This window comes from Neolamprologus multifasciatus, chromosome 23 (genome assembly GCF_963576455.1).
Source record: "Neolamprologus multifasciatus chromosome 23, fNeoMul1.2, whole genome shotgun sequence".
NCBI classification, from domain to species: domain Eukaryota; kingdom Metazoa; phylum Chordata; class Actinopteri; order Cichliformes; family Cichlidae; genus Neolamprologus; species Neolamprologus multifasciatus.
Genome location: NC_140460.1, coordinates 29,344,903 through 29,361,983, shown reverse-complemented (window position 1 = coordinate 29,361,983; position 17,081 = coordinate 29,344,903). Strand labels below are relative to the sequence as shown.

At 40.7% G+C, this 17,081-nt stretch overlaps 1 protein-coding gene across 1 annotated transcript in view; it reads right to left on the bottom strand.

Annotated features, from left to right (window-relative positions):
• Positions 1–42: 42 nt before the first annotated feature.
• The window catches only part of LOC146491911 (bone morphogenetic protein receptor type-2-like), a 34,075-nt gene continuing 17,036 nt past the window's right edge, over positions 43–17,081 (bottom strand). Inside the window, exons 4-13 of the mRNA XM_085152496.1 lie at positions 11,990–12,097; positions 11,745–11,836; positions 9,333–9,563; positions 7,789–7,903; positions 6,508–6,668; positions 5,887–6,034; positions 5,386–5,522; positions 4,301–4,473; positions 2,873–4,212; positions 43–1,790 (exon numbers count right to left, since the gene is read on the bottom strand). Of these exons, the coding sequence (XP_085008622.1) occupies positions 1,537–1,790; positions 2,873–4,212; positions 4,301–4,473; positions 5,386–5,522; positions 5,887–6,034; positions 6,508–6,668; positions 7,789–7,903; positions 9,333–9,563; positions 11,745–11,836; positions 11,990–12,097 (2,759 nt within the window). The 3' untranslated portion in view covers positions 43–1,536. The remainder of the gene's footprint in view (positions 1,791–2,872; positions 4,213–4,300; positions 4,474–5,385; positions 5,523–5,886; positions 6,035–6,507; positions 6,669–7,788; positions 7,904–9,332; positions 9,564–11,744; positions 11,837–11,989; positions 12,098–17,081) is intronic.

Below are 17,081 nucleotides of genomic sequence, written 5' to 3'. Positions count from 1 at the left end.
AAGGCATGAACCCAAACACAGATTAAACGTATATACCCAACAATTATTTCATACATTTATTGAGGGGTTTTTCTTCTTCCATATTGACTTGAAAATGTTTACAGAAACTGTACCAAGCAGATGCATAGCAATGGAATCAAAGGCAATGTCCATTGAATGCAAAACACAATACCATAAAAATGATGCAAATATTAATGCGATACATGTAAGGGTTGTTTTTTTGATACAAACTACAGATTACAAAAACATAAATGAGATCTTTTCATATGCCCTGAAGCGGCGCTGAAAATACAGAATGAGTATGTCGACATTTCAGCACGCCTGTACAGCGCGAGTAAATAACACGTGCACATTCACGCAACACACACACACATCACTCACTCCACCGTCAGGGGATGAGACGACAAGAAGCAAAAAAGTAATATCCAGCGTGCTTCAGTGTTTTTTTTTTCCTTCAGTTTTTGATTTGGGTTTGAACAGCAGAATCTGGGGTTTGTAATATTTCATGTCTTGCAGATAGACAGCTAAATGCAGAGTCCATACTGAGGTCAAATGATAGTGGTACAGTGACTCCAGTCAGCCACTGTAACAGATGCCTCTGTAAGTTCAGCTCCAGTGATTGTAAGACCCCAGAATGAGATTTGTTACTGGTGTAATTGTGCAAGCAGACAAGTTCCACGTCAGCCCACTTTTAAGTCAGCTGGGACTGACTCTTTTGTGTTAGCGTTCCCATAAAGATAGTCCAAAGAGGAGGATTGTCAGCTATTTTCTGCTCGTGAGTCAGGTTGGGGGGAGCGAGGGTTACGATAGTGTGCGATCGATTGTTTACAAAACGACTGTGACTATTCATAAGTGCAACAAAGATTAACATATCAAAATAACAACAGGATAAAAAAATTGAAGCAATAAAAACACTGAAAGCATCTAAAAGCTACATCCTATTGCACAATTAAAAGGTATGATACAAAAAGAGGATACAAAGTCATGAGACAACAATTGGTATTGCATACAAGGAAAATGTTTAAAAAGTTGCTTTGTCTTTTAAGACCATTAATTTGTTTACAGAGCCCACTCTCACTTTACTCGATAGAGCAAAGGGGGAGTAACCGAGCGCTCGAGTGTTGATTGTTTTTTCATCGCCTGTTTAAGTTTAGAGACCAATCTTTGTCTTGGTCGCAACAGACACGTTTAGCAAACACTGATTTCAAATTATTCAAAGTGCACAAATAAAAAAAAAAGAATTAATGTACCACTATGAAACTTCAAACCAAGATTTAAAAGAAAAACACAAAACAAACAATGCAGAAACAGAAGCCAATGAAAATGCTGCATAGCTGGATTCCATTTAAAGCAATGCCATCAGAAGGACACACAGGAGCGGGACAGACCTAATTACTGTACATGATCAGACTCTATTGTTGGTTTGTGACATATTCCATAGCTTCCTCGTGCTGATTCAGAGCACAGAGCTCCACACAAAATAAAATAATAAGTGCTCTCTAGTTAGTGTTGCCGGGCTTGTTAGAGGGTCCAAGTTTACACATGCGTGTCACTGGGTTCGCTGGCCAAGCTGTCCCCCCGCAGGTAGATGGCTGAACTGGACTTGGGCCGGTTCTGACTGTGACTTTGACCTCGGGTAGAGCCATTGTTGTTAACTTCTGGCCCCCGGGTATCTGTAGAGATGACCCATGTGGTGGGTCGCCACTTTTTCAGAGAATAAGGGGTTTTGACGCGCTTCTTGATCTTATCTCCGGTCCCCAACGCTCCATCTAGCTGGACTAAACCGTCTCCTGGAAAACAGGGTGGAACAATGATTAATGAGCAATGTAGCAATACCTTTGTGCATGAAAATCATTAAAGACCAGCGAGTCTTGAGGCCATGAAAAACTACACATTTTGATAAGGACCTTCATTTCTATTAAACAATGATTATTAACTGAATTGCTGGATTAGACATTTAATTTCTAAAATATTCTAAATGAAAAAAAAAATATATATATATCTAATAATGTTTCTTATTTTGACCAACAGTTCAGTTTAAACTATTGATTTCTACATTTCACAAGCCTCTTTTTTCCAACATTATTATTATTATTATTATTATTATTATTATAATAAATAAAAAAACTACTGACAATAAATCCAATAACTGGAGCATAAAAAAGAAGAAGAAGAAAAAAGAAGAATGACCAAAATCAAAGCAGCAGAAGCAGCAATTTTGACTGTGTAACCTACGAAAGGCTTTGGACCCTACATTTCCCATAATGCAACAACACTCTTTGTGCCTAGTAAACATTATGTCTTTCAAACTTCATGCTTTCTTTATATATTGCGGACATCTGTTATGAGCAAATTGACTTTCATGTGCATAGTTAATAATGGATGGATTACAATTAGTTATAATACAATTTAGAAACAGAGGGCTGTTTGAAGTACTTTATTAAATGAAATATGCCAAACATTTGTAGGTTCCAGTTTGTCAAATGTGATTATTAGATTTAGTCTAGTGATACTCTGGGGCTTCTTGCCAATACGTTTTATCTGCAGTCAAATTAACACTGAATGTATCTACAATATGTGTGGTTCAAAGCTCGAAATATATATACACACACACACACACACACACACATCTTTGTGCTTCCAAAAATAGTCAGTTTAGCAACAAATTGGATTAGCTGCCACTGAAAACAGCCCCTCACGGAGATGTACCATTTCTCTCTGTTCAGTAATATTTAAAATAAACAACAGAGACCTGCTCTGTTTGGAAATTACTGAACCCTCTGAGAAATTTAAGAGTTGTTTTTAGACAATTACACTGCAGTATGATCCAATGGGCCAATACAACTACAGAATACTTGCAAATGATTCTCACCTAGTGAGGCCAGGTCCTGTGTTGTGAAGGACAGATCCAGAGAGTTAGGTCTCTCTGGCCTACGGGCTCTGGGCTGCCTGAGCAGGGCCTCTCCTCTCATGGTGACTGGAGCTTCCCCCTGGGGGTCTGTTGCAACAGTGCCCGACAGTGAGCTTTCTCCTGGGGGCACCGTAGTTTCCCTGCTTGTCCCCTCACTGCTTCCCTCTGGCTCGCCTTCATCACTTTCTCCGCCACTGTCGCCATCCCCCTGGCCATGCCCCGTGTTGCTGTTGTTGTTGTTGGTGTTGGGTCGGGCCGAGCGGAGAGCGGTCACATTCGTGGACGCGTCTCTTTGATCGGGCTGCTCTCGTTCTTGGCTCAAAAGAGGCTCGTGTTCATCGGGGCTGGCTGTGATGACGCCGAGGGACAGCCGGCTGTCATCTGACCTCAGAGCTCCAGATCCATTGTGAGTTATGTTGGAGCCTCCAAAACCTGTCGCTCCACCTGTTACTATGGATGAGATCCCAGCACTGACGTGACCATTGACGGTGCCGTTAATGGCTGCATTGGCATGTGTATCCCGTCGAACAGGTAAGTTGTTTGTGCCTGTGCCTCGGTGAACCTCTCCAGCCGAATTTGTGCCCGTAACTGTACTAATGTTCATCTTTGTTCCCTCCACCTGCCGCAGGTTGGACTTTCCTGAGCGCCCAAACTTAAACCTTAGTGAAGAGGAGGAGGATTCCTTCTTGACAGGCTTGTTGCGCAGGGGCAGACTGGATGGTCTCTTGGGCAAGTTTTGCTGCTTGGGCAAGGGAAAGATGGTAGTGGGCATTGTGGCAGCAGTGTCTGATGTGCCGGAGACCTCACTCGCCATCTTTATAAGAGGATAAAGCAGGCTGGAACTGCCAGGACTCAGTGGGTCTGGTGAGCAGAACTGCTTCTGGGAGTGCTCCATTAAGTTCTCATCCGAGCTCTCCTTCAGGTTTTTGTCTACTTCTTTAGGGTCCAGCTTTGTGGTTTCCAGGTCTTCTTGGGTAAGATGTAGACACACGGGCACTGTGGTGGCCCCTGCGAGTCCCTCTGACTCAGAGATGATAGTGGTAGTCGTAGTAGAGGCTGAAGGGCTACCTCTCATGCCCATGCTGGTGGTGCTGCTTTCTGGGCTGGGCAGACGGGCGTTTGCTTGCTGCTGACGCTCCTGGTTGATGGAATTCCTGTTCCTCTCTCCGGTCCCAACCCCAACTCTACCAGTCAAAGAACTAGTTGCATCCACCTGCGTGTTCTTGGCTACACCTTCATGCTCTTCAATGTACGTAGACGAATGGTCTGTGTACGGGCCAGATTTTGGCGTCATGCGATTTCTGGATCAAAGAAACAGTGTTGAAAACCTCAGCAAGATCATTTGAAACAATGAATACAATGACAGGATGTGGCTTTGTTGAAACATACCTCTCGTTGTGCAGTGTAGTGGACATGGGGTTGAGTGTAGGGCTGACAGACTTGGAGCGGTCCCATATGAGGAGCAGCTCCGCCAGACGCTCCTCAGCGCACTGAGCTGTAAGGCGAGCCTCTGCGTCCTGGTCCCAGCAGTCCTCCATTGTCTCTTTCAAAGATCGAACCGCCTGGAAAACACAGTATATTATGGCTATTAACTACATGACTAGTATCAACAATATCAACACTGCAGTGCTTGTAATAGAAACACTTTCTGGATTTTGTCATTTATCCCCTAAGCTGGAGTAACTTTAGAAAATGAACTCTCCACCTGCAACACACACAGAGAAATTATAAACAATCGGGAGGTTTGGTGGTTTGTTTTGGACTATGTAATCAAGTGTATGTCCAATTGAACCAAACCCAGAGCTAGGTTTCTGGAAACAGTGGTCATTTCGACTGCAAATTTTGATTTTGTTTTATTCATTCTTTTCACTAAAACTTCTAAGTTCTTAAGGTTTTAGTGAACTAAGTATCATAAGACTAAGAGATATCATAAGACTAAATCTAAAGTTATCAGTTGATTTTTAGTGTTTTTACCGGTGAGAGTAGCTTCACAAATTGTCCTTGATATCAATACGTCTACTCTTCTCTTCCTTCTGAGCACTGGCATTTTGTTGCATTTTCATGGGCTGAGGCCATCCTCCCAGCCTGTTTGTTGGGAGCAGATCAAATTGTGCGTGTCTGACCTTACTGAGATTACTTCTGATTGGATCGCTTCCAAACTCGTCCTGCCTTTCCACACAACTTCATCATCCACATGTACGCAAGTATTTTTGTAAACATTACTAGTTTTTCCCTCACACATAAACAGGATTTTGGAGCTACAGAAAAATTAGCTTCTGAACAAATAAAGCCAGGGTAAACATCTTTGGAAAAGATTGATGGGGAAAAAAATATTTTGCTATATAGCCAAGCTCTAAAACAGACTATTTCTAAGCTTTTTTTGTTTGTGGAATTGTTTTGCTATCCTGTGCTACAATGTGGCAGTATTCTCAAAGCATTCTCATTTTAGCCCTATTCCCTACATACATACGCACCAGACTGTTCTCTTTCCAGGCCTCAGGGAATTTAGGCCTTTGCTTCTCCCTGGATACCAGAACTTGCATGTCCTCAAATGTTGGGTGGTTCCCTGCTTCCGCCTGGAAGGCCATCTGGTACTCTGGCACAGACTCTCCTAGGGGTAAGCAGGGACAGGAAGAGAAAAGCCTCGTTTTAGATGTCTATGACATATCAGAAATACCCATTAAGTTTGTTAAAAATGCACCTTTCAGCTGGTGCTTCCTTTCCTGAGCATAAAACAAGTAGCTTTACAGTCTTTTCTATATTTAATGTGTGCCTTTTTCTTGTTTTGTATACATTTTGTCTGTTTGCTATTTATTCCTGCCGTCTTACTATTTATATTTTACTCGTGCACAGTTGGTGTGCAGCACACATAATTTTGTTGTACATGCACAATGACAATAAAGGGCTGTTCTGTTCTATTCTTAAGTTGCAGTCCCACAGTAGGAATGACTCAACACAAAGCAGATTTAACTCACCAGGGAAAAGGTCAGTACATCTCATGAAGGTCTCCCAGTAGACTAGGCCTAAGGCATACATGTCCACCTGCTTTAGTGCTGCCTCACAGTCCCTCAGGTTCACCGCACCCTCAAGCACCTCAGGGGCCATGTAACGGATAGTCCCCACCTGGTAGACAAAGAAGGTGTAAGTGGGGGTGTGGTGGAACTGTTAAACTGTCCAGAAATACTGTAACACCGACACAGGTGGGTTTTGTTTGCTGTGGATGTAGTTGGATCACATTATTAGATCTCATAATCTCAGCTTTGACAAAATATTAGCAGGCTATATGTTTGCTGACAAAGTGCTAAACTAAATGAATGCATATATGCCAAAAACCACATTGACTGTTTTCTATAGAAACATAATCTCCTGTAGCCTGTAGCCTCTCCGTGTTTAGCTCAGTAGCCATGCCATTTTATTTCATCTGAACTTGATGCTTGTAAGATGCAGTCTATTCTTTGCAGTTTGCTCTCTATTCCCGTTTTAGTAAGCAAATACAGAGACGTGTTTAACCCTGACTGCCTGCCTCTGCTGCTGTCTTTCTAGTAGACTACACTCATCAATACAGGCGCATCCTCTGCTTCCTCCTGAACACTCACCTCACTTATAGCGGCGTTTTCCTCTTCCCCGTGCCGTGCTGCTCTGTTCCCTGTCAGCTTCATGGAAAGGCCAAAGTCGATAATGACACACGTGCCGTCGGCTTTGACGAGGATGTTTCGGCTGTTCAGGTCCCTGTGTGAAACCGCTGGCTTATACAAGTCTTGAAGGGAGAATGGGAGAATTGCAAAATTTCTTTTTCATTAAGGATGTTAGCATGTACAGTACTCCCAAAACCTCTCAGAGAGCACACTCAAGCAGGTTTTGTGGGATTTGCTAATGAATGATAATTGATTAAAAAAGGCTTCATATATGCATAGATTCAGATTTCCCTCATTACTCACTGTTCAAAACAAGCTGCACTATTAACAGACAACTAAATCCTCTAATCTAATCTACAACAATGGGATTAAGATCATATCAATGGCCTCCACTTGCAGTATCCTTCTGTCCAGCAGAGGGTGCACTGAAGACTGCTGCAAGCTGTGGAAGTCACCACAGCTATGTGCTGCCTGCTATTGATGTGCAGGACCAATGGGTGGTGGGGGTGGGGGGCAAGAGATTCTGCTGTTAGCTGCTGCACAGAGCTAACAAACACCAGCTCCCTCTGTCCCTGTTGCCTGTGACTTTAGCCCCCTCTGTCTTTTTTCCTTTGCAAAATAATACAAGTTTATCTTGTTTGTGCTGCAAGTTAGGGTGTCTGGGCTTACAGTCTCTCTTACTCACAAAAAGTATTAGTGTACCTTCTTTCCCATGCCATTTCTTAAAAAAGAAAAAAAGGAGGGCCAAGTGTAGCCAATCAGGCTGAGGTTTGGTGACTTGAGACTCTGCCTCCAGCGAGCTCTACGCTACAGGGATATTCACATATTACCTCAATTCCTATCTCTCCTCTCTTGTTTTTCTCCCTTTTTCCCTCTCTCTGAGGCTAGCTTGAGGCCAGTCTATAAATATCCATGGCTGGGCGTGTGCTAAGTGTGTACGTGTGTTTTTCAAAATGCAGGGATATACAGCACTTTAAGACAAATTGACCCACGTGCAGCTGCAGTGTGCAGCAAGTAAGACAGCTGAAAGTACTAGGAACAGAGCGGAGAAAGAGAAACACAGGCTATCCAAAGCATTTCTTAAAAAAAACAAAACAAAACACAGCTACAAACTAACTGGGCTAAAAACAAAGATACTTTCCCATTTCCCACGACAATTCTTTAAATGTGTTTGTGCTTCAGTAACAGGAGAAAGCGGCAGTCTTGGTAGTAATTAACTCTGAATCTCTCTGTGTAGCTCACCTCCTTTAAAGAGCTCGGTGTGCAGGTAGGCCAGGCCGCGGGTGACAGAGTGAGCCAGTCGGCAGCTGCCCACCCAATTGTTGGTCTGGATGTTCAGGTAGCGACTGAGAGAGCCCTGAGAACCACATGGAGGACAAGAATATAGAGGACAAAGAAATTAAGATGGTTTAGGATGCAGAGTTTCACAGTGTAACTGAACCAAACATCTTATCACTGCACTTCCGTCGAGTTTTGAGGCAACTGCAGTGATTTTATTGTTCTGCAGTAGAAAAGTCATTTATGATTTAGATGAAAAAAATCTGGCATAAAGTTATGACATCTTATGATAGGTATCAGCAACAACTCCATGAAAACTGGTTAGTGGAAATTATATTGGATATTATTAATTTCCTGCTTCAATTATCTCCATCAGTCTTGGCTGGGCCTAGTGCACCAAACAACCCCCCCTCCCAACACACACACACACATTTAATTTTTTTCTCTCGGAATCAATCAAGGCAATTTGTGCATCCGTTACTACAGAAAATTACATGACATCTGTTCATTTTAAATTGATTATATTATCATTTACTTGAATGCATTATGTGTCCCAGTCTCCTGTCCTGGACTGCACTGTGTTTCCATGACAATGTGTATTAGGACTAATGGTTATCATAAATTAGAGGTTCCTTTTATAGGCTGGACTGCAAGTCAGCTGACTAGTAATTAGCTCAGGGTTTGGACAACAAGCATATTGAGCTTTTTGCTAAGTACACATTAAAATTGAAGTTGAGTTCCTAAGAGTAGCTTTCAGCAGTCAGTGTTAAGGTTCTTTTTATGTGCCTCTTTTTAACCTACTCAACATTTTTTCTCTTCTCTGCTACATTTTGAGAATGGCTGGAAGCACACTTCCAATAATGACACTGAAAAAAACAGGATAAGTTAGCCATTTTTGTTTGCAATAAAGACATGTTAGATGTTGGTTGTGGGAGATTTTACATAGACTGAAGAGGTTTTAATCATCTTCTCATGCTGCTACTGCTACTTCAAATTACTATATTCCTATTGGCAAAACAAAGGTGGCCTTAACTGTGAAACACTCACAGGAAACACATTCAAATTATCAAGTGTGTGTCCACAAAGTGTCCATGTTGGGCATGTTCTCTCAGTGAACCTGCTTTAATATGTCCAGATGTTATGGAGGCACTATAAACAGCCAGTGTTTATGTTACCTTTCTAGCTGGAGAATGCCCTTTAACTGGTCCAGCTAGTGTGAGGAGAATTATTGATGCTGGATGCAGCATGAAATCGTATTACAGTTGCTGTAATTATTGACTGACTTCCTTATTAAAACGCCATGCGTTTGATTTGCTGCACCAGCTGTGTTTGCTTCTCCCAGAATTCTGTAGTATTAAATTAAACAGGTGTTGTCAATCCTCCATTACTCAAAGCTTAACAAACAGTTCAAGGAACAGCAGGTAAAAAGAAAAAGAAAACACTCTGTATGCTGAACACACATGCTTCATGTATAAAACTTACATGGGTACTGCTTCCCCTGTACTCACATGTGGGTAGTAGTCCATGACCAGCAGGTACTCTGTGCGTCCCTCTGGGCCCGTCCGCTCATCGGCTGCCACGAACCGAGCAATGTTATCATGCTCTAGCAGCGGCAGCCGGTAGATAGAGCATTCGTTGAGGAAGTTCTGTCTGTTGGCTGCAGTAAACACCTTTACGGCGACAGGCCGCTCATCCAGAGAGCCGCAGTACACAGCTCCATATCTGCCACGCCCAATCAGCTGAAAGAGGTGGTGACAGCAAGAAATGCAGACTATTAATAGACTTCTTTGACATTGGAGACCTTTGGTACTTGTTTGTCTAGTAAGAGAATATCTGAATGAAGCTGTAATTATGTCTGAGTTGGTTTGAGTCCTATTACAGAAACACTAGCACACAGAAAAGACTGTTTGCAAACACGAAAGAGCCAAAATCAGAAACGCTAACAGAGGTAGGTACGACGACAAACCCAGACAGGCAGGGAAGAAGACAGATAGGAAAGAAAGTAAATTACAGGCAAACAGCAGAGTTAAACAGCCAAATCATTCAATTAGAGAGCTGAAAAAACAGCAAGCCATTAAGCCCCAAACAGTCTGGCTAAAAAGTCATCAGCAAGAGGTTAAGAACTGAATTTACCAGGGCATTTATTTCTGGGCAATTTTCATCTCCAAACATTCGTGCCTGGTTATAAAATGTACTGCGGGAAACAATGGACCCTGTTTTGTCTGAGTAAGGTTTGCTGGCTTTCCAGCCCTCAGTTTAACGTGAAGGAACATGTGCCTGCGTTTGATAAACTGCAAGGACAGTGTTCTGAATTCAAGTCCTGCCTGAACAAAATGTCACTCTCTCTCTCACTGACTCTGAATTTAAACCCACTGAACAGATGTCAGAAAAAGGAGAAAAACATGCCTGCACCAGTGTCGTTGGGTCATTATGTTCATATCTGATTTCTCTCATGAAAGTACACAACGGAAATTGTATTTTCTAGGTGTTGTTCATTTTAACTGGCCTAACATACACTAACACACACTCGCTTCTTTTTATGGGATAATCAACTGCTGTGACTCTTGGATCTATTTACTATCATTTTGTGATAAGGTGACTAAAAGCAAAGAGCTTGCTTATGTCTTTTAAAGAACATACTTTATGTACTAAAATGTAAGATTGAATGTTTTATTTCTTCTCCTAAAAGGTCAGTTTGAACCTTCAGGATCCCCGACAGCCGAAAACTGAATGCTTTAGGTCAATTAGTAGCATCAGAAAATAAATAGTTACTGACACAACTACACATATTTTTTCAGAATATTTAAGTGTTTACCTCTTTGAAATAAATGGTGAATACTACTAAGGACAAACTGTCAGGTTGCTAACCAACCTAGCTTTAAAAGGAAAGCTCATGCTTGCCATACACCACAGTAGGATAGCGCACTCAGCATGAGTCACAGACAGAGAGTCAGGCTGAAAAATGCCAGAATTTCATTTGAGGAATCAGGTTGTAAACAACCAAAAAATAGCCCGTGTTGCTTTGGAAATTTCAGCATATTGCAGAAATTGAGTTTGTAGGAAACTGAACTATGATGATGACATTAAATGGAAACATTTTAATAAGTGAAACTGTGATTTTGAAATTTTGCTGCCGTCCTGCTGTCTCCCTGGACTTACTTTAATCAGATCCTGCATTAATTTGTATTCCAGTCCTTTGTTTATATCGCTAACGTGGCTGCATCCAAACTCTGCCGACTTCCTATCACATTATGAGCTCTCCCTCTTTAGTATCAGGATTTCAGGATCCTGTGACAGTGTAAGCACATTTCTATTTTTGTATGCCTGCCCCTGTCACTGAATGCCTCCTGTTGTGATCAGATGATAAAAGTCACATTGAGATGACAAACATAACCAGAATCCTTGATGTATTTTGAGTGCATTTTTGTTTTCTCCTTTCTCTTTCTAGCTCAGAGTCTCTGTACTCTCAAAAACACACTACCTTGTGCAGAGATGCTGGAGATGCAACATCATCTCTAAAAAAACACCAGTATAAAGCCTCAGGATTTGGAGGGGGGAAAAAAAAAAAAGAAGAAGAAGAGGGATTTACTTTACTATTATCACATACATCCCTATCGTACCAATTAAGAACTAAGAATAATGTGCTGCGTGAAACCATGGCAGTAATCTTACTAAATCTAGAGTATTTAAATAGCTGGACAACAATTCAGTCATGGCTGTATTTTCTTCCTATTGGCTCATTTGATCATGTTGAGCTGGCACATCCCACCGCTACACTAAATACTCTGGCTCTTTCCTGGGCCAGAAAACAAACTGATTCAACTTATGAAAGATGACTGCGCAGCTCCAAACTAAATATATTCCAAGTCACAGCTCCTGCAGACACAAAAGAGGACAAGGAGTCTGATGTGCGCACTGACCTCCAGCAGTTTGAGATTGTCCAGGTCCAGAGAACTTTCCGAGCCCGCAGCTTCCATCATATTCAGATTGTGAAGGCCTTGTTTGCCATCTCCTATAATACACAGGATACAAAAAACACAAATATATAGACACATTTGAGCAAAACAACAGCTCTGATTTAATTCATCAAATTCTACCAAAAAACATTTAAAAAGCCTTGAATAATGAATTCTCTTCCTCACACCTTGGCGTCATGGCAACTCACCATGCATCATGCGGTAACCAAAGAAGGCTGCTGCAGCTACCACAGCCAGCACGGAGACTGTTGCCAGGGCGATAATTACCGTCTCTTTGTAGCCCAGTGTGCGAGGATCTACAAGCAGATGAAAACATTGTAAATAAAAGTAAAAATCAAACTGTGACCTTTCTGTTATATTTGGGCCTGAGGCTGGAGGTTAATGGTCAAAGCCACTCTCTGGCCTTTGATTTCTAAATAAGAGTCAGAGGAAAGAAATGTACTACAGCTACACCAGCTACCAGTTCTAAAAGGTACAGTCTGATGCAATGGAGCACAAGAGATATGCAATACAACAGTATTGATTCATTTATGCCTATAAAAAGGGTGTAAATCTTCATGAGCATCATCAGATAAAAATACAAACCATTACCATTAAGAAGATTTTATTTAAATCAGGTGATTAAAACAACATAACTGGACATTTTCACAGGTTTTTTTCCTTTTTACCACGGCATAGCTTAGGGTTTTATCTCTACTGTAATTCTAAACTGTAATTACATTCAGTTAAATTTTATTTATACCACACCAAATCACAACAACAGGCACCTCAAGGCGCTTTGTATTGTCAGGTAGATCCTACAATAATACATACAGAGAAAAACACAACAATCATATGACCCCCCTATGAGCAAGCATCTCTAAAAACATTAGAGCACTTTTGCAAATATGTGATGTCTTGATAAATCGAGCAGATGTTTGAAGTTTACACAGCACCATTCTCGAATGAAAATATCTTAAAAGTTTATTTTGTGACCCAGAAAGAGTAATATTTCAAACTCCGCCACTCTGTGTTCCTCCGCCACTGCCTCGTTTGAGTTTTGGACGAAATGGATTCTGGGATATTGCATTTTGTCATTTCGAGCTGATTGGAGACCAAAACAGCCAATCAGATTTTTTTGCACCAAGTCTGTGATTGGCTGGTTTTGTAGCACAAATATAACGTGTAGAGAAAGAGTTGAACTTGCACGTGCAGAAATGTTGAGAGCGCAAGCAACACATTGCGAGCAAGCGCAAATGCAAAAACTGAGCGACAGGGGCTGCTATTGTGTGTGTGTGTGGATAATAGCAAACACTGAAATACATTTTTTGATCGCAGCAATGAATTTTGTTCACTCAAATTTAGCTTTTCTTCGCTCAAAATAAATTTCTCCTCAAAATGCAACACTTGCACCTGCACATTTTTTTTTTTTTACATGTGCTCAATTTTTTTTTTTACGTGCGCTCAGAATAGTGGCACAAAAATAACGCCATACACGACCAGTAGTAGTAAGATATACTGGAAAGTATGTTTTACTATCAATTATTTTTTAATCCCGTTTCCATCGATGATTGTTATCTGTACTTGTACAGATAATTGCTTCAAGTGTTTCTATCACATATGGGCACAAGGACACACATTTACGCACCAAGCTGAACAGTGGTGCAACACATATTCCAGCAGGGTTTTTTTCTTCTTTTCTGCTCTTGTGCTGAAGCAGCGTGACAAAATACAGGTAAGAAAACACAGCTTGTACTAAAAATGGATGTAGAATTTAAGGAAATGCATTCACTATTTCATGTACAACAGGATTGTTTTTCCAAATATCCCTATACTAGTGGAGTCCCACAGATGCTGTTTTATTAATTGCTGTCTGGACCATTGTGAAAAACATTGTTTTTCCTCTTCCGAGGCTACGTCCACACTAGCCTGGATAGATTTGAAAACGCTGCACGTCCACACTACCGTTTTCGGTCGTTTTCACAGAGTTGCGCGTCCACATTGAAATGGCCAAAAACGCTTACGTTCCAGTAAGTGTTTTCGGCCAGTAAGAAGATTCGACCTGCCTCATTTCTGTCTGCCGCTTATTTACTTTCCAGCTCTTTGAAATGTCATGGCAAAACGTCGAGGAAAAGCACAGAGTTTTTTAAATAGACTAACAATGAGGTGGAGTTGTTGCTGCGAGTAACACAAAAGTACAAAGTTGCAAAAGCAAGTGAGAATTAAAGAATTTGAAGAAAAGCTATCTGGAGCATGTACAGACTGATATTAATCTTTAATAGGGCTGTCAAAATTGAGAGCAAACAAAACAACTGCTGTATAATGCCCTCCACTATCTTAGTTTAATTGGTCACATGACTGCATCACATGACTAACATGCGTCAATGTTTTAGAAAGTCTCAGTTTTTGCTGTCCACACTGCGACGCGAAAGCACCGTTTTCAAATGTATGTTTTCGAGAGCATTTTCAAAACGCTGCGTTTTCCATGAGCGAAAACGCCGTCTCAGTGTGGACGGGAGGCCAAAAGGGAGAGAAAACGGATGGACGGAAGGACGTAGCCTTACTCACAGATGTAATCATAATATAAAAGATAAACCATTTGCAACTCTATAACACACATTTACAAAATGACAATGCTGCACGACATGCTGGGTTACGTTAGCAAGACAGGTAGCTGAATATTGTTTTAAAAGCTGGGACAGAAGACAGATTAAAGATGATGAGAGGAAAGCAGAAATACATCAAAATAACGAGACCAGTGACGAGCTGTGCTCTTAACTACATTTCACATCTCGGATAATGCTAATGAGGGAGATGTTGATGGCAAAAGGGAAAAAAGTACACTACATAAAGGCAGAACAAGCAGCCTGTTAAGGACTTACTGGATTGCTGCATTACAAAACTTTTCATAGTATAATATTTATTGTGTTTGCTCTGTGGTGTAATGTTTGGCTGTTTGTTTAATTTCTTCTTTCTTTGTATTCTATGAACAGAAGAATATGAAGGGGCCCATTAATGCTTAAATTATATTGGTGATGACTGATGATGCAATTGGAAACCAAAAGGGAGGTAGGGGTGCACAACAAATGGAGATTAGCAGGTTAATGGTGTTAAACTCAGAATCTCCTGTGTCACAAAGGTGGCTTTTTTTCACCATGGTAAATTATAGAATTTCAAGAGTTTCTGTAAAGAGGAGTGGGCCAAGTAGCCTCTGCCACATACTAAAATCATGTTTTGCTTCAGGATCAAATACTTACTTACTTTTCACTCAATGACTGCAAATTCAGCAGGAGATCAAATATTTTTCATTGATCCTTTGATTTGCAGCCGACTTTCTGCTGGGGATACATGTACAAGGTGATGGCTGCTCTAGCATGCAGCCATCACCTTCAAAATAAAAAGCAGCATAAAATAAATAACTTCAAGTAAAATGTTTATTTTTCACTTGTGCGATAAATATACAGATTAACGATTTTCTGCAGCATTAACATCTCATCCTACTTGTAAAAATGCTGCAAACTGGTATATATAGATTTTTAATACCATTTTATCCTCATCATCTGATACTAACCCTGATTGGAGTAGCTGGCACTTATAGGAAAGATTTTTATTTTTTATGTTCTAAGATGATGTTCTATGATCTATTTTTATGCTAGTGCACCTGGAGCCTGAAGTAGACTGACCGGCTTAACAGAGAAAACTGATAACCACTGTCATGACGCACATCACCTCTAACTGAGGGTTTAGGTTTTGTTGAGCCAGCTAACACAGTGTTTAGCTGTGTTTAACAATGTTCCTAGAATAACATTTTACACAACTTTGCATTAAAAGGTACAGTCAGTCGTTTTTTGAGTTTATTAATGGGAAAGAAAATAACACTATAAAAAATGGCAAGAATTTCAAAGCAATGTTTGTTGATCTTAGTATAATACTTTGGCTAAATAAAAACCATTACTGCTGCAGTAACTCTCGCTCTAAAGTGGTCTACAAAACAAGCAGATTTTAAACATACCAAAAAAGTATGTTGCAATTTTTCTTCCTTCCCAAATAGCAAGTCAACCACCGCACACAACTATCTGAATGCAATTTTAAGTATTTGTGTCTGAAAATGTTTGGGTGTGCCGTAAAGAAAAGAAGAGCTCAAATAAAACAAACATGAATGGCCCAGGGAGCAGTTTATGAAGACAGAAACAGAGGATGTGTGGGAAGTGAATGTTAAACAGAAAAAGAAAATATATAAAAAAGAGAGAATAGTAGGCAGATGGTCGGCTGTTTTTGCTTACCATAAGAGATAAAAGCAGTTAGCTGAGGTGGAGACAAGCAGATATTAAATATTTTAACACTCGCACCCTCACATATACTACTACTGTGCACGAACAGTGGAGAGTCCACAAACACACTTTCTTGCATCTGTTACAAAAGTCAACACAATGGATATGTCATGAAACACACGTATTTTATAAATAATTGATGGCTTCCAGACCCTAAGGGCAACTCTGACTGACATACTACAATGAGCATGGATGTACACACTCTAGTGCGCACACGTGGGGGGTTGACTAGGCTCGGCTGAAATGCCAAGGTCACAGAGTTCATAATTAACAAGAGTGTTTTACAGGAAGTCATGTGACAGAACATACCAAGAGACTGTTAGAACCATCCCAGACAGTGCCAGCTCTGCTGCCCTAAGAACATCAAAGAGGCAAAACTGAAATACGTGAGCATTTGCATTAAGCTTTAAAAAAAAAAAAATGGAAATTTATATTTCACCATTGAAACTTATGTGACAGCTGTAGTTGCTAATTAAAGTGCATCTTAAGATTTTGATGTGATTTTGATGTTGACGAATTAAAGTAGTTTTAAAGTAGTTCACTATTTGGTCAGAAAAGGGGTAAATTCTCACACTGGAGAAATGAGCAAGTACCCCTAACCAGGGCTTGCAAAATTGCTAGCCCGACACCTCGGGGCTAGCGATTCTTCCAGTTGGGCTACCAAAATCTATCTCTGCCCTGCCCATTGGGCTATCATAGGAAGGAAAAATATATGTCAATGCTTTTGCATTCTTTTGGAAATGTAGCTGGGTAATTATGTCATTGGCATCGGTGAGCCACTGTCAATATGTGACATATTGAAATCGCGTTTGAATTTGTGCTTGTTTTTTGCTTTCACTTTGCAATCGCGTGAACTGTGTATAGAGAGCGACAGCACTGATTGGTGAGTGATGATAATTTGCGCACCAATTCCTCTGACATCGTCTTATCAATCGTTAGCTTACTACGCAAACATGACAAGTGAAATCTC